This window comes from Perissodus microlepis, chromosome 18, assembly GCF_051167445.1.
Source record: "Perissodus microlepis isolate ML-2025 ecotype Zambia chromosome 18, ASM5116744v1, whole genome shotgun sequence".
Lineage (NCBI taxonomy): Eukaryota > Metazoa > Chordata > Actinopteri > Cichliformes > Cichlidae > Perissodus > Perissodus microlepis.
This window is the reverse complement of record NC_140478.1, coordinates 35,647,244-35,667,782: the sequence shown is the minus strand read 5'-3', so window position 1 is coordinate 35,667,782 and position 20,539 is coordinate 35,647,244. Positions and strand designations below refer to the sequence as shown.

At 39.9% G+C, this 20,539-nt stretch overlaps 1 protein-coding gene and 1 pseudogene across 1 annotated transcript; one reads left to right on the top strand and one right to left on the bottom strand.

The window, feature by feature from the left end:
• Window positions 1–2,568: 2,568 nt before the first annotated feature.
• LOC146368823 (uncharacterized) lies at window positions 2,569–4,582 on the bottom strand (annotated as a pseudogene).
• A 12,675-nt stretch (window positions 4,583–17,257) lies between these two features.
• On the top strand, window positions 17,258–19,897 carry LOC146368822 (tripartite motif-containing protein 16-like). Its single transcript, XM_084911356.1, has one exon. It carries the CDS (start codon window positions 17,282–17,284, stop codon window positions 18,941–18,943), a length of 1,662 nt encoding a protein of 553 aa, XP_084767482.1. The 5' UTR covers window positions 17,258–17,281; the 3' UTR covers window positions 18,944–19,897.
• Window positions 19,898–20,539: the final 642 nt, after the last annotated feature.

Below are 20,539 nucleotides of genomic sequence, written 5' to 3'. Positions count from 1 at the left end.
AAGGTTTTATGGACTGATGAAATGAGAGTGAGTCTTGATGGGCCAGATGGATGGGCCCGTGGCTGGATTGGTAAAGGGCAGAGAGCTCCAGTCCGACTCAGACGCCAGCAAGGTGGAGGTGGAGTACTGGTTTGGGCTGGTATCATCAAAGATGAGCTTGTGGGGCCTTTTCGGGTTGAGGATGCACAACAGGTGTATCTAACAAAAATGTGGCCAGTGAGTGTACATGGTACTTTTTAAATGGACAAAATGAACTGCACTGGCAGCTGCCCAGTGCCACTATGAATTAGTTAAATAACCACTACCATGGATAGTTTGGTGCATGATGTAATTAAATAAATATTTCAAAAAAAAGATTCTTATAGCCCTCACTTACCTTGATAATGTTTTCAATCTCTAAGTCCTGTTTGTCTTTCTCTTTTTCTGTCTTCTCCGTCTCATGGATAGTCAAGTCATCAGATTGGCTGCCCCTGCTGCTGCAGCTGCTGCGGGCGCTCCCGCTGCGTTCCCGCTGCGTTCCCGCTGCGTTCCCGCTGGATCCGTCTCTTCAGTTTGAGTTCATGGTGAAGGGAAGACTTTCCCTCACTCTGAAGACGGAGGGCAGTTTGAATGGCTGAATACCAGATGTAAAATCTTGGGTGTACTTTCCATTTAACTTTCCGAGTCAGACTGAATAGGATGGGTTATCTTAAAAAAATGAGGACTGGTGTAGCTTTACAGAGTAATTGAATGCATGTTTCAGAAAATATGTTAATCCCTTTTGGATAAAGTGGCTGACTGACCTCCACCTGCCGGAGCACCTCTCTGAGGGGTTCAGTAGCCGATGCCATCAGCTCAGTGTGGAACGCACCACTGACTGGGAGAGTTTTGGTCCGCATGAACTTTAGGCGCCGAGAGTTTTCCTGGAGGAAATCCAGAGCCTGAGAAGTCAAAGAAGACAGCAGAAATGACAAGAGCAGCTCTAACAACTTTTTTGATGGTTGAGAGAAGACAGAAAAGAGAACACAATAGATTCACGGTATATTAAAGCAGCAAGAATATATGAATGCATTACCTGCTGGTGCCCTGCAATAACCCTGCCATCTGGAAACAGGTAGTTGGCCACAGAGCACACAGGATTCTCCATCCCCAGACTCTTGCAGTGCTCTTTTGCCTGCAGACAGGCATAATTATACTGAGCCTGAGGTCTACCAATGACTGACAGCATCCCTCTGGGAACCAGTTCTGAGGCCTTCTGCATTGTTGTCTGTTGTCGGTATATTTAGACATTTTCCAAATCACATTGTAGTGACGTATACAGAACACAATAAATTATATAATGTAAACAACTACCTGAAAAACAGGTAGAACGATACTTTTGTATCGTTTATTGCATTTATGGAGGGAGTGATGTATGCTGGGTAATGGCACAGCTAGCTAGTGGGTGACTTTATTCACCCGCTTCGGCTGTTATCAGTCCATACAGTGGGCGTTATTAGCACAAATCAGTCCCATAGATATGGGCCATCTCCTGCTAGATTGTTCAGAATGTTGTTATCATCCATCCAGATGGAGGATCACTAACAGGAGCGTGGAAGACTCCAGAATCCACTCTGGCTGGAATCCGGTGGATATGCAGTGATCTCACTCAAATCTGATGCAGAAAATATGAAACTAATGTGAGAGAATAACTGAAGCAGTTTTCCTCCTGAAGCATCACAAAGTTCAGAGTTCATGTTTAGAGCAGAAGATTCAGCAGTCGCTCTGTGACCTTTCAACTTTCTTCACTGAAACAGCTTCATTACAGAGAAACAAGTCACATTTTCTTGATGTTCTTAAGTCCTTTCAGATGTTTGTAATGGTCCTTGAATGCAGCATCAGTGTCGCAGGTTTAAAAGGTCACTTTCTGTTGTGTTCAAAGATTTCCTTCAGATATGGTCTTTAATCAGTAAAGCCAGTGATACAGCAGTGTCATTAGCTGTGTTATTGGCACCAGGCTGTGTTTATGTATGTGTTTAATTCTGTCTCAGGATGTCTTCAGCATGAAATGATCATTTGCTCAGCTGCTGTGTCTCAAACGACTCCTACAGTCTTTGCTTATGTGACCAACTTTTAAACAACCAAAACAAATTCCCCTTTCCTTGATAAAAGTCAGCTTATCTCGATGCATTTTAGCTTTAAACTGCTTACAATTCTCTAGTAAATGACTGCTGTGTGAACAAAACAAACAACTATGCAGAACAGTGGAATTTGTTCTGCTTCCAGTTGATTGAGTTTCGACTCCTGGAACCGTACTGACATTAGTGGCAAAACTACTTCCCTTTTTTCTTTGCTTGGTGGAACTTGAAACTTTAAAGCTGCTTCCAGATTGTGAGTCTTGGATGTTGCCAAACACTGGATCTTATGCTACTTTCACCTGTTTTATTATGAAGGCAACCAGATCAGTGAACACTGCTCTGTGACCATTTTGTTCCTGCAGTTCATAGGCAACAACTCTCCATTTTTCCCTCAATTTGTATGGAAGTTTCATAACAATCATTCTCATATTTGAGGGCAAATCCAACTCCTTCATATAAACAACTTGCTGTGTTAGATTCGAACATCCTTGAAGAAAAAGAGAGAATGACTGTAGACCTTTCACATCCTCACTTTTAATAGGTGCCCAACTCACAATCCTCTCCATATATGCAGAGGCAATTTTATTTTCGTTCCCAAAATGTTCTTCAAGAAGATATTTGGCTGTGGAATAGCCCTGCTCAGGAGGTAAATGCTGACAACTATGCACCAAGTCTTTAGGCTGCCCCCTAGTGAACTGCTCTAAAAAATGCAAACAGTCGCTCCAGTTATCAGTTTTAGCTTCCACTCCATTTTCAAAGGCATTCACAAATGATCTGTACTGTAAAGGGTCTCCATCAAACATAGGGATGTTTCTAGCTGGAAGGACAGAAGATAAGTTTTGTTTTACAAGCAAAGTAGTGATGTCATTTTGTTTTTGCATAATATTGACAATCTCCTTCGTGCAATTCTCAGTCAAAGTAGGAGACTGAGGCTGTGTTTGCTGCGTCACTTGAGCTGAATCATCAACTTTTACCATCACCTCATCCACCTGATGTTGGTTTTGACTTTGTCTAGGTATGATTACTTGTGATTCAGATGCAGAATTTGTACCAGAGTAATCTCTTTCTGCCGGAACAAATGTATCAGCACAAGGATTTAAATTAGGCGCTTCTTGTACGTGCCCTCTTTCAAAATAAGAGTTCATTCCATCAGAACGCTCAGAGCTACAAACTGAGTTTATTTTTAAGACACGAAGCTTTGCCTTAGTTGCTGCCAACTCTGTTTCCAAGGATAATTTCTCCTTTTCTTTTCTCAGTTTTTCCTCTTGCGCTTCAATAGAATGTTTTTCTTTAATGCAGCGAGTCGCTCCATGAGCGCTGCCTTGTCAGCCGCAGCTTTAATGCGTGCGGAAGATGTTGATGAAATTCGACTTTGCTGTGACAATGTTTTCGAAGGTGGCTTTACACTTGAGATATTAGAGACACTGTCTTCAGGATTTATTTCATCCAAACTTTCAACAGCTTGATCATTAAGAGCAGTATTGCTTTGTTCAGTATACGGCTCGCCTGCTTGCTGCAACCAAACCTTTACTTTGTCCATAAAAACAGAGAATGCTGTCACCTTAGACTGAAAATGTGCGCTTTGCCTTTTCACTTCATCTTCTGGCAGTGGCAAACTTAAAAAGGATTCTTGCAAAGCGTTTGCATCTTGATAGCATTTAATAAACTTCCCAAATTCAGAAGACACTTCCTTAACCTTCTCATGTGAGGTCATTAAAGCAGAAGTTTCCCCATGTACTTAGATGCTTGCTTACACATTGAACTCCGCTTTTCTTGGCATGTCTTTATATACAAATCCAAACCTTTTGGCGTAAATTTGATGCTTCTTTTCTCTGCTTGCATCTGAGTGTCATCCTCTTGTTTACTCTCTTGTTTACTCTTAATATCCGACATTTTTATTGTCCTCTTGGATTATTTCAAACATTATAAAGATGCACAGCACACTGAGAATCCATAGCATAAAGCGCAAACATGATTGCAGTGAACAAACATTTCCACAGAGGGCGTTGGCATGTTTCAATTAGTGATCCTATTATGCACAAATTTAGTACATCAAAACTCAGTTCATCAGTCTTTGTAGTGAAATAATGTCTTTAAACTCCAATAGCTTCACCGTTTTCCTTTACGGCTTAAACAATATTATCACTCACCAGCTTTGATGAACGAGTGACATGTTGATCCAGGCTTCAACATCAAATCCGTCTGGAGTACTTACAGACGATCCAGTAACTTTTATTCGAGTTCGACGGTGATCCTTGAAATCCATATATCCAACATATCCATTAATGAAGGATTATTCCTTTGTCCACGGGCAGGTTTTTTACTTTTTGTAGTGGCAATTCCTTTTGTTTGACAAACCAAACATCCCACAGTTAAAGGTCCACAAGCCACTGCTGCACTGAGATAATATTTCGTACGCAGGCAAAAGAAGTCCACTGTCCAAACTTTAAAGTTGCGTTTTTATGGTTTATTTTATCCAGTTTGGCAAGCAATAAGAAGATCCATTTTTAGTTACTTCCTGCTGCTTCTCCTGCTCTAGTAAAAAACCATAGGCTCACCCCAGTGCATGCTGGTCCTATACCAGTGTCTTTATTTATAGAAACAAAATGGCCCTACAGCTTTTACTGACTAATTTAACAAGGTAACATCAAACAAACAAAACATTGAAAGAAATATTAACCTACAAATAAACTTGTAAATAAACCCCAAAATATAAGTAAACTAACAACAAACTTTAACTAATTTCAAAATAATAAAAAATAAGAACAAATAGCTCCAACAGAAGTTATTGCTGCAGACTGAAGGTTCTGTAAACTACTCAGTCATAGAATGATTACGATATTGAACTAAAACAAATGCCTGAATCCTAAATTATGGATATCCTATTGTGGTGATCTGAAATGTAACACTAAATGTGATTAAAACACTAAAACTCTGGACTCCGGGGCTGAACGACCGCGGGGATCACCAGCCCGAGGAAAACACAAAATACACATGACTCCGTGAGAAAGACAATTCATTCTTGAATGAAGACGTTGATCAGACACATTTAAAATGTAGCCAATTGTGTTTATTATTAAATTATTAAGAAAATAGAAAAGCGGGGGAATAGAAAAGGGGGGAGGGGTGGGGGGTAAAGAAGAGGGTAAAGGAAAGGGATAGAAAGGAGGAAAGAGATAGAGGAGAGAGAACCCCAACTATGCCCTCTGAGCAAGCACTGGGTGCGACAGTGGATAGGAACAACTCCCTTTAAAGGAAGAAACCTATGACAGAACCAGGCTCTAGAGGGGGCAGTCAACTGTCGGGACTGGTTGGGGGGTGAGGGTGAAAGAGAAAGGGGGGGGTGGGGGGGGGGAGATGGGACAGGTGTTAGGAGTTAAGGTGAAAATTACGATGCGACGGTGGAGGAGGAAGACGGGGTGACATCAGCAGAAGGAAAAGTAGAAAAAGTAGAAAAAGCAGGAGTGCTCTTTCTCCAGAAGAAGCGGAAGCGTTTTTTCTTCTTTTCCATCATCTTTTCCACGAGCACTTTTTTCTCTAGGATGAGGGTTCGTAACTCATCAATTGTTTGTGTATTTTCCTTCTCGAGTTTCCTGCATGTTGTCTCCACTTCTTCTAATTTGGCTTGTTTTTCTTCGAGCCTTTCTTTCAGTTCTTTACATTTGGCCTCCTGCATAAGCTTTGCCTCGTGCATCTCTGTATAACTGTGTTGTAATTTGTTGTGTGCGTCTTGTAGCTGCTGACTTCTCTCGAGTTCTTGAAGTGTACACTGCAGGTCTTTGCTTGTTTTGTCTAGTTGCTGCTTTAACATCTGCACCTCAGTGTTTTTGCACTTCAAGTTGTTGGAAAGTTTCTCCAGTTCTGTGTTTTTTCTCAGCATGTCACTGAGCTTACTCTGCATCTCTGAGCATTGTTTTTGCACTTTTTTCTTTTCCCCCTCCAGCTCAGTTGTTTTGGAGTTCAGTTTGTTATAACGGTCTTGCAGTTGTTGGTTTTTCCTCTCAAAGTTCTGGAGAATTTGTTTATCTTTTTTCTGCTTTATTTCCCGTTGTTCTTTGTCTTGAAGCAGCTCTTGATATTTGTGCAGCGTTTCATCAAGCTTTACCTGCTGCGCTCCGTATTTTTCCTGCATGCCTCTCTGGTTTATGTCCAGTTTTTCTTTCTCTTCAAGGATTTCTTTATTTTTTTGCAGAGCTTCATCAAGCATTACTTGCAAACCTTGGTTGTGTTTCTTGATGTTCTGCAGCTCACAATCCAGATCTTTCTGTTTCGTGTCATGCTGTTCTTTGTCTTGTAGGAAATCCTTATTTCTTTGCACTGTTTTATCAAGCTTTATTTTCAGCGCGGTGTATTTTTCCTCCACGCCTTCAAGCTTGGAGTCCGTTTCTTTCTGTTTAATTTCTAGTTGCTTTTTTTCTTGAAGCAACTCTTTATTTTTGTTCAGTGTTTTTTCAAGCTTTGCCTGAAGTCCTTTGTGCTTTTCCTCCATGCCTTGCAGTTTGCGCTTCTTTATGTCCATTTGTTCTTTTTCTTGGAGGAGTTCTTGATTTTTTTGCAGAGCTTCATCAAGCTTTATTTGCAAGGCTTCCTTGTGTTTCTCGCTGTCCTGAAGCTTGCAATCCATATCTTCCTTTTTCATGGTCTGTTGCGCTTTCTTTTGAAGAAACTCAACCCTTCCTTTCAGCACTTTTTGATTTATCTCAGTGCCTTGGAGTTTTATGACCAGTTGTTTCTTCTCTTGGAGGAGTTCTTGATTTTTTTGCAGAGCTTCATCCAGCTTTACTTGCAGCTCCTGAATCTTTTTTTCCCTCTCTTTCTCGTTTTTCTTCTGTTGGAGGATTTCTTCTGTTGGTTTTTCTTGTACTTTATTAAGCTTTGCTTGGAGCTCAAAGTTCCTCCCCCGCATATCTAGGAGTTCCATTTCTTTCTCCTTTTGAATATCCTCCTTATCAAGAAGCTGTTTGAACAGTCTATCTACTTCGGCGGTCCTTCTCTCACAGTGCTCTCTCAGTTTGATAATCTCCGCTCGTTGTTTAAAAAAACTTTCCCAGATGTAACTGGTGTACTCTGGCTGGGGCGGGTGTCGCGTATTGTGATTGCTCATGAGATTTTGCTCATGCATTTCTTCCGAGCACATCTTCTGCAGTTGAGTATCGTCTTCTCGATTGCAAAGAGGAGCGCTGGGCTTTACGTTTTCTCTTTTTTTCTGTTTTCTTGGAGACATGTTGGAATCTGTTAACAGTGACTCTGAAAAGGATCCAAAAAAAAGGCTTCTCTGGCGAACGTTTAAATGCTGCACACATAAATGCTGCGAATAACGGACTGAAAGTTCTTGCGTCTCACCCCTATTTAAGGGTTTTAGGATCAAAGGATCAAAGGATCACAGTGGTGGTAAGATTCTAAATGTGTGTGACATCACGATTCTGTAAGCCAATGAGGTGGTCACATGACATTTGTGAGAGGGCATTCTTTACTTGGACAAATTATCAATAAGCTTTCAATACCAGTAACCATGGTGACAGTATAATTGTTTATTGTGTTGAACAATAAACAATTATATTGACAATTATATGTGTCCAGTATGTTGGCTGATTTTCTTTTACTTTTTGCATATGAAAATAAAAGCTGGGCTGATTTTAACACCATTACAAGAAGTGTTGTTAATTATTCTTTTTGAATCATAATCAGGTTACCACAAATTGTTTTTTAATTTAGTAGAACTTGAAATGTTTGTCAGTGGGTAAACAATTCATAATGCAAAGTCAGAAACATCAAGTTATTCTTAGTACTGCATACTTGCAATACATAAGTTGTCCTAACAGTCATGTAGGGCATCCGTAGTTCAGGGGGTCGGGAAGCTCATCTTGTAACTGGATGTAATATTAGCAGACAGAGGGTTTGATGTTGCAGAATCTTTGGAGTTGTACCATGCTGAATTGAAGAGCCCAACTTTCACCAAAGGAAAGAACTAACTGGCCCCTAGATTGCCCAATCAAATCTCTTAATGCCACCAGCCCTCCCCTACCTTCACTGTGTGCTCAGCTTGTAGAAAAGAGTTGAGTGTGGAAGAAATGGCAAAAATGTGGAGCTGAAAAGCTAAGAGAGAAAAAGAAATTATATATAAACCAACGTGTCAAATTAATGGACATGTTAGTTATTGGAGTTCTGGCTGCATTTTATATATCTATATTGTGTCCTTTTTATAATAAATAATAAAAAACATTATTTATCCTCACTGTATGAACATTGTTGGAGTCCTTGAAGTCTCGTCATGTTGAAGTTACTCATGTGATGTGATGTTGTTATAATGATCCAGCTGGTGTGCAGCCATCATATTAGAGTTCTCTTTCTTCTTCTGATTTTATACAATTTTTCTGTGATGGTGTCACATTTACAGTGGTCGCAACAATTGCACCTATAGGACCCTGAAAAACTGGTGCACAGACTTCAGAGTCTAATAAGTGTCACCACTGTAACCACTGCATAATGCAAACCATGACACGAGTTTAGTCTTGGTGTGAAACTCATTTTGGTTCATAGACACCAATCTGACCTTAAGTGGAACAGACCCATAAAACTAATGCGTAATAAATCTGTTAATAAATAAATCCAAATTCTCCCATCATCATTCTTTGGTAGGAAGTCATAAATAGGAGTTAAATTCAGACTCGCACAGGCTCACCTCTGCACGACTGGCTTCTCCTGTAACCCTGCATGTTTCTAAGGTTTGTTTTCTTTCTTTTTTTGTTGTTGTTCTTGTGCTTTTTGTCCTCGGGTGAGGTTTGAAGTGTCTGTGTGGTGCAGCTGGTCTGGTCTGTCCAGGCTGCACCACACAGACACTTCCAATCACCACACATCAAAGTACAAAGCGTATGACGTCATCACATTCTGTGTTAGGAAGTCATATTTAGGAGTTAAATTCATTGTTCATCATACTCAAGAAATCTTTCTGTTATCTTGATTAACTTATCCCAACATTGTCAATCAGACTAAGTGATCACATGACGCTAGTTATCAACTCTATAAGGTAACCCAGGGTTTCCCATTTTAGCTACTAGCCTGTTTACATGAAAGGGGTGGCGTTGGGGGCATCTGACCAATCACATACAGAGCAGCAGAACAGCTGACTTTACAAAGAAAGATAAAACTATAAACATGAAAAGGTTAAACACTTGTATTAATAAAGTTCAAATAGGAACTAAAAGTTCTTTTGCTGAGCTCTGTTGATGTTTACCAGTCTGGGAGAAAATACAAGCATAAATACAAAAATGGCCGTGGATATACTGGGAAAAGCATGTCGAATGATGAGCAGTGATACAGGAGACCAAGAGGAATTGCTCAGATAAGATTAAATGCTTTCATGGACGAGGACATGCTAGGAACAAGCGTTGCAGACAAAAGAAAAAAACGAGATTAATGTTTATAGAGGAATTCAAAATGTTGTGAAATTGTTCTGCAGACAAATGGGAAAAGTCAAAGAATGAAGTTGAATTTAAGAATCTAAACTGATTAGACTACTGATGCTCATCAATGGAAAGATCCTCCCACTATCCATGGCACAGCAGTCCAAAGGGATCTTTCAGGTACTTGTTGTAAAGCAGTTTTCCAGAGAACTGATTGGTAGCTAAGTGGTGATTTCATACTTGTTGATCCGTAATCTCAAACACAACCTGCTCTGAAGCAGGTTTGCTCTACAGTTTAAGTCACTATGGTGATATACTCCAGTAAGAAGTGAGCTACCTTCATAGTACCTCTGTACTCATACCTGTGTGTTTCTTTGGCATTGCTTGTAGATATGTTTTAAAATGCAGCTGCAGTGCATTTTAAAACCTTAAGGAAGCTGTTATTGATATGGTGTAGATTAGCCAACAGATTTCTTTTTTTTTTTACCTGATGGACACAATGCAGTGTAGTAGCCCTGCCCCTCGTTATGGTTTGTTCTTCATCATTCACTCACTGTGCGTCGACATGCTGGATGTCTCCACAAACAGTTCTCTGCATGCAGAGGCAGTTTTTCTTCATTTGGAGCTTTGTGGGAGCTGAGTTCTGTTTACAGAGATGTTAATGGTCCTGTATGTGACCTGTCAGATTTTATTTATTAAACAGACCACCTTGCAGTGTAGCTTCCACGTTAGCTGAGGTTTCTTTTATTATTTGTTTTTGCTTGTTTTTTATTATTCTTGCTGATGATTTGTATTATCTAAATGTAAGGTTCATTCATATCAGTTTGCTTATTTAATTTAAATACAGTTTTTTTTTTTTTGCCTTTATCTTTGTCTCCATAACTGATAGTCTCTTATATCAGATTCTGCTCATAAGGTTACTTTAACATTTGAGGCCACGTTATGATTGGTTTAGGTGGCAGCACAAGCAGCTTCACTTGCATAAAATATACATATTTTTTAAATAACATCTGAAGTAATTTAATGAGGAATGAGTCATCCAGTTCAGCTCTGGTATTATGATAATATAATATGTGCTTCAGTCTTAAACAAGCACAGAATTTAATGAGCTGCTTCTTCCCGACTCCCTGATTTCTGCACAGCTGGATTATTGTACCAAAGAAACTGTTTCTGTAATATTTCTGTGAAATATAGTAATCCACTAAAACCCAGTGAGTGTTGGTTAGCTAAGATTTGTTTTTGTTCTTGATGGAATCGAAACACTCAGAAACGTCATTAATATTCGCTTGTCCTGCTGCAGACTTTTCTATCCAATCTAACAGTGAGAGCGAGCATGTGGTGCCCCACCCACTGGCTACAGGCCACATATTTCTGCAGATAAAGGCACCACCGTATTTGCCTTTATTCCGATGAAATGTCCTCTAAAGGACGGCCACACAATTGATGAGAAGTCAGAGACCAGATGCCGATATTGTAATTCCATTAGAAAAAAGGCTGCACTTAAGTAGGGAAGATATGTGTAGGGTTTTTAAGGCCATTGCAGTCCCAAATGGAGGCAGATGGGGTATGTGAAGTTCAATATCAAAAAAAAATATCTTTCTTTTTCATTTTCCCAGCACTAGTTTATTACATCACAGCTTAAAACACTGATTCCAGTATTCAACTAGTTATACATCATTTCCATCCCTTCTTCTTACTGTGTTGAGCCATCAGAGATGCTTCATATTTCCATGTTTTACAGGATTGTCTGCCTAGAGTCTGTCGTCATTGTGTTTAAATAGTAGTTTTGACTTTTCATGTAAATGTCAGGATAGGCAGCATCTTCTTTAACTAGTTCAAGCTGCCAAAATTAATCCAGAAATAAATTTTAATCCTTATAAAAGGCTGAAAATAATTGTTCTGAATCCAAAACAGTTAGATGTAGTTTGTTAATTTCCCTCGTTTTGTTATTACCCTTGAGTAGCTTTGGTGTATCTTTTCTCTCTCAGTTAATATTTATTATAAACATCCATCATAACAGCATATATGCAATTACTGGCCACTTTGTTAGGTACACCTTGTTTATAGCAGGTATGACCCCTGTTGCTGACAGAACTGCGTCATGAAGTCATGTTCATTAATTATTGACTTGAATCTGCCGTTCCACCTCATCCCAAAGATGCTCTATTGGAGTACAGTGAACTCATCTTCATGTTCAAGAAACCAGTTTGAGATGATTTGAGCTGGAAGCAGCCATCAAAAAATGGGTACAGTGTGGTTATAAAGTGATAGACATGGTCAGCATTAGCTGGGCTGTGGTGGTTAAACAATGCTAAGCTGGTACTAATTGGCTCAAAGTATGCCTAGAAAATATTCTCCACACTCTCACACCGCTATCAGCAACTTGAAATGTTAATACAAGGCAAGATGTTCATTCTTTTATGTCGTTTACACCAAATTCTAACCCTACCATTTGAATGTCACAGCAGTCATCAGACCAGCAACATCTTTTCAATCTTCCGCTGTGTCCAGCTTTGGCAAGCCTGTTCAAACTGCTGCCTCAGTATTTGTTGCTCTAACTGCGGGAATTGGCACCAGCCTTGGTGTCTTTCAGAGGAACTGCTCCTGTTAGTTGTTTGCACTTCCATTCTGGATTAATTTTTCAGACCTGGAGGTTACTACTTGTAAATCCGTTGGAGTCTCATACACATATTTAAATGAAAACTTGTTAGTTAACAGATTTGAAGCAGTGGAAATTGTAACCACTCAAAGACATTTAGAACAGCGACAGGTCCCCAGCTCTAATCTGTTTCTTTGTTTTGTAAGCTGGTGCAGACCCAGGACGTGCTGGAGACATTACATCTCACGGCGGGGCTGAGCACCCTGATACCACACCTTCACTTTGGAAGAGGTGGAGTAGGTGGCTGGGGAGAGGGTGGTGCTGGGATCCCATATGTTTAAATAAAATGTCATTTAAAATTGCTTTGACTGCTGGCCCTTGCAACTCAGACGCTAATATATATGTGGATTTATCTTTTGTTGTTGTTGTTGTTGTTGTTCCTGAGTAATTAAGCTCCGGTCTGACGCATTAGACTTCCAAGGGAAGCTGCAGCTGTCAGGGAGTGCCATTGCCATATGGGAGGTGTAATTTGGCTGTAATAATGTTTAAGTAGGGCAGTCTGTGTGAAAACAACATCCACATAAAAACCAGGATCCATTGCAGCGTGGCAAATGTAATTGGTTTTAATGTTGGTGCTAGCTGATTTATGTGGAAAATACTGGGTAAAGTTCAGGTTTGAATGACAGTCAATGTCCCGTATACTTTCTGGGTTTTTTTTTTTTTTGACTGGCATTTTGTAAAGTTGAACAAGTAAATGAAAAGTATGTTAAGGATTAATAAAACAGTTGGAATAACTGCAAATGCTGAAATAATGTAATGATGCAACTGCTAGGAAGTTGAGGGTGAAATCGTTTTAGACACCATCTGCGGTGTAACTGTAATAGCTCTCTGGCATGTGAGAAGGAAGCGCCAAATGGTGAACGATATTAGTTTCAGGTGCACAGTACATACGATTGTGCTGAAGATACGTCCCATTACAAAGTGACTGAATGGTTCTTTTAACAGATTTATTTTTCAGGTAATTAACAGTCATTTAAACCTGACTAAAGCCCTAAAATAGATGCATTTTGTGAACCAAAAAGACTAATTCATGTAAAACATGAAAGTCACAAGACTGTGAAACCACATCACCAGAGAAAACCTGCTGGGACCAGACTGTACAAATCACGTTTCCATCCTGCCTTTTTTTTCTGTGTATCAGAGCAGCTGACAGTTAAAGCAAAAGCACAACTGGTTTCAGTTCCTTAAAACAAAGACAGTGTAAACAGTGTTTAATGGTATGAGGTCCAAAAGTCATTGAAGCTAGATGATAACGGAAATCTTTTTCTGGGTCATGTGACAGTGATTTTTACAGGGTTTTTTTTAGTAGAAAAGTCCAATTTAAGCTCAGTTATAAGTGAAAGAGCAATTTGAAGCTGCTCACTTCAGTACTGTAAAATAATGAGTTGCAGCTGTTGTAATCTCTTCATGCAGGAAATGGTAAGAAATGCAAACATTGATTAATTAACTCAAGAGTAAGTGAAAAGACTGATGGATCTGAGAGAAGTTTCGTTCGTTTACATGAAGAAAAAGATGTAATACAACGTTTTTTTCAGACATTGTGTTTCTGTTGGCTTCATCCGAACAATCACCATGTAGTAGAGAGTTTACTGCTGGATGTGAACAGGCTGGGATGACATCCGACACCTCAGGTGTTGCACTAGACTGTGGTGGTGACGGGAGAACTGAGCCAGAAGGTGAACGTTTTGATTTACTAGTCGATCTGCATTCCAGATCTCAGAAACGTTGAGTAGTGAAGAAATCACAGACGCAAGCAGCAGAAATGAGTTTCTCCTGAAGGGTTCAGTCTTTGAGATACGGTGAGGAGTTCGAGTGGCAACCATACAGAGAGCATCAACAACTTTGCATATATATGGTTGGTTTTGTGCATGACTAGTGGTTTGAATTAGATTTTGGGGGGGGTTGTGTTGTGCTTGTTTTTTTGTTTGTTTTGTGTTTTGTTTTGTTTTGTTTTGTTTTTAGCTCTGCTCTCAGAAACCAGAAACATAAACACTCTTAGCACTGCAAAGCCCAAAGATCTCTAAAAGCTTTGTATTATGAACAAATCGTTATAAAATCTAACTCAACAATGTAAATCCACAGCCTGATGGAGCTTATTCTGCTTTACTATGTTGTTCAAAAAAAGAAGCAGACGATTGTCAGAATTTTTATTATGTCTACAAAGACTTAGATGCTTTAGAAAATCGCTGAGGTTTACTCCCTGAGAGGAGATTGCTATTTCTTTACCTTCTTCATCTTCTTTTCTACAGATGCAGTGATGCTTTTAACCTCCACACAGTGACTCCACATCACCAACACCAGCCTCGCTTCCAGCTCCAATGATCTTCCACCTCTGACTCTTTCCTAAAATTGACCAGTAGGTGGGGCCAGCCCTGCCCAGGTGGGGTGGCCAGCGATGGAAGGCCGACGTGGTGGAGGCAGCAGCAGCGGTAGCTACTCACAGATCCCTGTCAGAACAGGCATGGGGTCTGTCAACTCCCCGGCCGTTTCTGTGAGATTGGAGGCGTACGACATCGGAGAGAAGAAATGCATCTCGGATGTGAGGAGGACTTTCTGCCTCTTTGTCACCTTTGACCTCTTGTTCATCACCATGCTCTGGATCATAGAACTCAATGTAAGTCTGTGTTTGTAGTGGCTGTGACAGCAGTTTTGTTTTTTTATTAGATATCTGTAGTAATAAAGTTTTTACAGCAATGTAAAACCACACGAGATTAAGATATATCACCAGACAGTGAGCCTTTTTGACTGAGTCAGCCTACTCGGGAGAAATTTATTGGATGCATCTGCTGTCTTCTATGTATTTTGCTCAAGAAAAAACTAAAACTGAAGATGATTTTATTATTTCCCAGAGATTAAAGGGTTATTTAAAAGTAAAGTTAAACAAAGTCAGGAAAGATAAAACGCTAGTATTGAAGTTTTTAAAAAACTCCAAAGTAGGTGAAGCCGTTAAAAGGCCAGGCTCAGAGCCTTTGGTTTTGCTTTTTTGTGGAAAAACATTTATTGTTCTTTTAGAGCAGGGGTGTCAAACTCAAATACACAGTGGGCCAAAATTCAAAACTGGAACAAAGTCGCGGGCTAACGTTAATATTTATTGAAATATATTTATTGAAATATATTTATTCCTCCAGATATAAGAATGAATCTTTTCTTATGGACTCAAACACGTTTTGCTGAAAACTGAATATGGAACAAGCAAAGCTTAATACTAAACAATATATATATTAGCTGTATAATACCAGTAGGCCAGCTCTGATAGTAATTTGGTATGGCTTCGCGGGCCAAATGTAAGTAGGCTGCGGGCCAAATTTGGCCCGCGGGCCAGAGTTTGACACCTATGTTTTAGAGCATTTAGAGTTGTTTCTTTCAGCTTGTGGTGGACTTTCGGATTGACAGTATCATTCCTATCTGCTTTTACTTTTGTGCCTGATCGGTACGATTAACAGCAGTCAGCTTGACGCACAACTGAACTGAATAACAAAAATAAACACACCGTAGATTTCTGATGCACTGAATCACTTTGGAGGAAAAATGAGTTTCCTCTGCTGACTGACAGTTATTGTTTGTTGAGCTCAGTTGTATGAAAGTTCAGAGGAACTCATGAGTAGCCACCGATTTGTACACAACTGATAGCAAAGTGTGGAATATGGCATTACATGTGAACAAAGGTTTAAAGCTGGTGAAGAATGCACGTTCCTTATCTGTACAGACTTTTTCTTAACTAAACTATCAAGTGGTTTAGTTGGTATCGTGGTTTACAGTGGTTCGCCTACCAGGTGAAAGATCCCAGAAGGAGACGCTTATCCCATTGGGTTTGGTTCAGGAAAGGCATCTACCTGCTGTGGTGACTTCTTGTGACAAGGGAGAAGTAATACCATTACTTCTTCCTGTTCACAATTTTTATCTTTGTAACAACAAATCATTGAGTAATAAAACCAGCTGCCTTTTCAGTGAGTCTCTCATCCAGTGGTTCGCAGCGCAGGCTTGCCGCTGCTAAAACTAAACAGAGCTCCAATCACATTGGCCATATTTGTCACATGACGTAGGACTCCAGTAGAGAACGTAATTTAACTCTTTCTGCACCGCTAGGCGAATGAGACGTTGACAGATCGTTTTTTTCTTTCTATCGGGTTTGTTTTTCTTTCAAATTATTGGTGGGGACAATTCAATAATCGCTGGATATTGGTGGGGACATGTCCCTTCCGTTAATGCCAAATCTACGCCCTTGGACTGAAGAGTCGTTTAGCTTCTAGTTTGCTGCCAACAGTGTAGTGAAACATTTAAGCTGTACATGAAAGTTAATGGGTAATTATGATGATCTTTACCAAAAAGATTTTAAATGAAAGAAAAAATAAAGGGCATGAAAACTGATTCTTATGTCTACTGTGTATCTTCAGTGTGAATGTTGAGTTAAATTTGAGTGTCTGCATTTAAAGCACATATTAATGTATTGTTTCGAAATCCATGGTGGTACACAGGAAACATTACTAAAGAATGTAGAATTAGAACACTATCTGTATTTGTTTTTTAAATAGTTTTACATATATTTTACTATTTAAAAAAATAATCAAGAAATCAAGCTTGCTGCCTGTCTTGTACAGTAATTTCATTTGAACATAGGTTTGATTTAGTGGAGTCAGTTGTTCCCATGCATCATTCTGTAAGTGTGAGAATGAACTAAGATTAGAAAATGTCAAAATATAAAGTTTGATTTATTTTTATTCATCACAGCATCCTAAACTTTGCTGAACTTTTTGAAATTTAAAATGAACTCACTGAGTGTTGACGGTCAAATTTCAAACATCCAAGTAAAGATAAACTATTAAACTTTAACTGGGTCAGACTTGTTACTGCATGCTGTAACCAAACATACCACACCCTGCATCATGTGATTGGCTCTTGGTCGCTCTGTAAGAATATTTCTTTAGTGCCTCCCTTCACAGATGTGTGTGTATCAGGATGGGTCTAAACAACATGGTGTAAATGCAGTTGCTGGTGAGCCTCATTTCCTGTAGGAGGTGAACAAGAGCAGAGATCTGTTTCCCTTCAGAGCACAGAGGTTGTTTCTGTTCAGAGAAAGTGAAACTGTCTGACAGCCACTGAGAGACGGTGAAACGGCACAGCACATGAATCAAATGGATCAAACAAAATTCTGCTGTTCAGTCTGTTTGGATCTACTGAAGGATCCGGTGGCTATTCCCTGTGGACACAGCTACTGCATGAACTGTATTAAAAGCTTCTGGGATGAAGAGGAAAAGAAGAAAATCTACAGCTGCCCTCAGTGCCGGAGGACTTTCACAGCGAGGCCTGTCCTGGAGAAAAACACCATGTTAGCAGATTTAGTGGAGGAGCTGAAGAAGACTGGACTCCAAGCTGCTCCTGCTGATCACTGCTATGCTGGACCTGAAGATGTGGCCTGTGATGTCTGCACTGGAAGAAAAATGAAAGCCTTCAAGTCCTGTTTAGTCTGTCTGGCATCTTACTGTGAGAAACACCTTCAGCCTCATTATGATGCGGCTCCATTAAAGAAACACAAGCTGGTGGAGCCCTCCAAGAAGCTCCAGGAGAACATCTGCTCTCGTCATGATGAGGTGATGAAGATGTTCTGCCGTACTGATCAGCAGAGTATCTGTTATCTCTGCTCTGTGGATGAACATAAAGGCCACGACACAGTCTCAGCTGCAGCAGAAAGGACTGAGAGGCAGAGAGAGCTGGAGGTGAGTCGACAAAACATCCAGCAGAGAATCCAGGACAGAGAGAAAGATGTGAAGCTGCTTCAACAGGAGGTGGAGGCCATCAATCAGTCTGCTGATCAAACAGTGGAGCACAGTGAGAAGATCTTCACTGAGCTGATCCATCTCATCCAGAAAAGAAGCTCTGATGTGAAGCAGCAGATCAGATCCCAGCAGGAAACTGAAGTGAGTCGAGTCAAAGAGCTTCAGGAGAAGCTGGAGCAGGAGATCACTGAGCTGAAGAGGAAAGATGCTGAGCTGAAGCAGCTCTCACACACAGAGGATCACATCCAGTTTCTACACAACTACCCCTCACTGTCAGCACTCAGTGAGTCTACAGACTCATCCAGCATCAATATCCGTCCTCTGAGCTACTTTGAGGATGTGACAGCAGCTGTGTCAGAGGTCAGAGATAAACTACAGGACATTCTGAGAGAGGAATGGACAAACATCTCACTGACAGTCACTGAAGTGGATGTTTTACTGTCACAACCAGAGCCAAAGACCAGAGCTGGATTCTTAAAATATTCATGTGAAATCACACTGGATCCAAACACAGCACACGAACAGCTGTTATTATCAGAGTGGAACAGAAAAGCAACAGCAATGAAACAACAACAGTCTTATTCTGATCATCCAGACAGATTCACTGGATCGTGGCAGGTCCTGAGTAAAGAGAGTCTGACTGGACGTTGTTACTGGGAGGTGGAGTGGAGAGGGGGAGGAGTTTATGTAGCAGTCGCATGCAAGAATATCAGCAGAACAGGGAGTGTGAATGAATGTTTTTTTGGACATAATGCCAAATCTTGGTCATTAGATTGTAACAACAACAGTTATACATTTCGGTACAACAACATCCAAACTCGTGTCTCAGGTCCTCGTTCCTCCAGAGTAGGAGTGTACCTGGATCACAGAGCAGGTATTTTGTCCTTCTACAGCGTCTCTGAAACCATGACTCTCCTCCACAGAGTCCAGACCACATTCACTCAGCCGCTCTATGCTGGACTGAGGATTTACAATTATGGAACCACTGCTGAGTTGATTAAAGTGAAATAGACTGAAGTCTTTCATATTGTGGGTTTAAATCTGTGTTTTAGTTTCATTTTATTTTCTCTCCATCATTTCTGCACAGAGATCAGCTGTCAGTCAAACATTATGGGTGGTACCTCCACATCTTCTAGTTGTTCTCTTGATGTTTCTGAGTTTTTAAAGGAGATCTTTCCTGTGACTGTTTATGGAGGCTATCACTGCTCATCATCATTTTGATTTACTAAAATATTTCTCCACATGAAAATGTAAACTTCTCTATCCTCTAAATGTTTCTGGAATATTTGTATTGAAAAATGTCGACATTTCTCTTTATGAGTATGGCAGACCATGTGTGTGTGTTTGTGTTTGTTTTTGTCAAAATCATCAAACAAATGAGGAAAAACTGTGATTTTAATGAATGAATTCATATATTGTGTTGATGTTTTATTGTGTGAATAAACTGGAAGGTTTGACTATAAATCAAACTTTGAACAAAGTCTTTTCTTCTGTCTTCATTCCAGGATTTCACTCAAACCTGATGCAGAAAATATGAAACTAATCTGAGAGAATAACTGAAGCAGTTTTCCTCCTGAAGCATCACAAAGTTCAGAGTTCATGTTTAGAGCAGAAGATTCAGCAGTCGCTCTGTGACCTTTCAACTTTCTTCACTAAAACAGCTTCATTACAGAGAAACAAGTCACATTTTCTTCATGTTCTTAAGTCCTTTCAGATGTTTTTAATGGTCCTTGAATGCAGCATCAGTGTCGCAGGTTTAAAAGGTCACTTTCTGTTGTGTTCAAAGATTTCCTTCAGATATGGTCTTTAATCAGTAAAGCCAGTGATACAGCAGTGTCATTAGCTGTGTTATTGGCACCAGGCTGTGTTTATGTATGTATTTAATTCTGTCTGAGGATGTCTTCAGCATGAAATGATCATTTGCTCAGCTGCTGTGTCTCAAACGACTCCTACAGTCTTTGCTTATGTGACCAACTTTTAAACATCCAAAACAAATTCCCCTTTCCTTGATAAAAGTCAGCTTATCTCGATGCATTTTAGCTTTAAACTGCTTACAATTCTCTAGTAAATGACTGCTGTGTGAACAAAACAAACAACTATGCAGAACAGTGGAATTTGTTCTGCTTCCAGTTGATTGAGTTTTGACTCCTGGAACCGTACTGACATTAGTGGCAAAACTACTTCCCTTTTTTCTTTGCTTGGTGGAACTTGAAACTTTAAAGCTGCTTCCAGATTGTGAGTCTTGGATGTTGCCAAACACTGGATCTTATGCTACTTTCACCTGTTTTATTATGAAGGCAACCAGATCAGTGAACACTGCTCTGTGACCATTTTGTTCCTGCAGTTCATAGGCAACAACTCTCCATTTTTCCCTCAATTTGTATGGAAGTTTCATAACAATCATTCTCATATTTGAGGGCAAATCCAACTCCTTCATATAAACAACTTGCTGTGTTAGATTCGAACATCCTTGAAGAAAAAGAGAGAATGACTGTAGACCTTTCACATCCTCACTTTTAATAGGTGCCCAACTCACAATCCTCTCCATCTATGCAGAGGCAATTTTATTTCCGTTCCCAAAATGTTCTTCAAGAAGATATTTGGCTG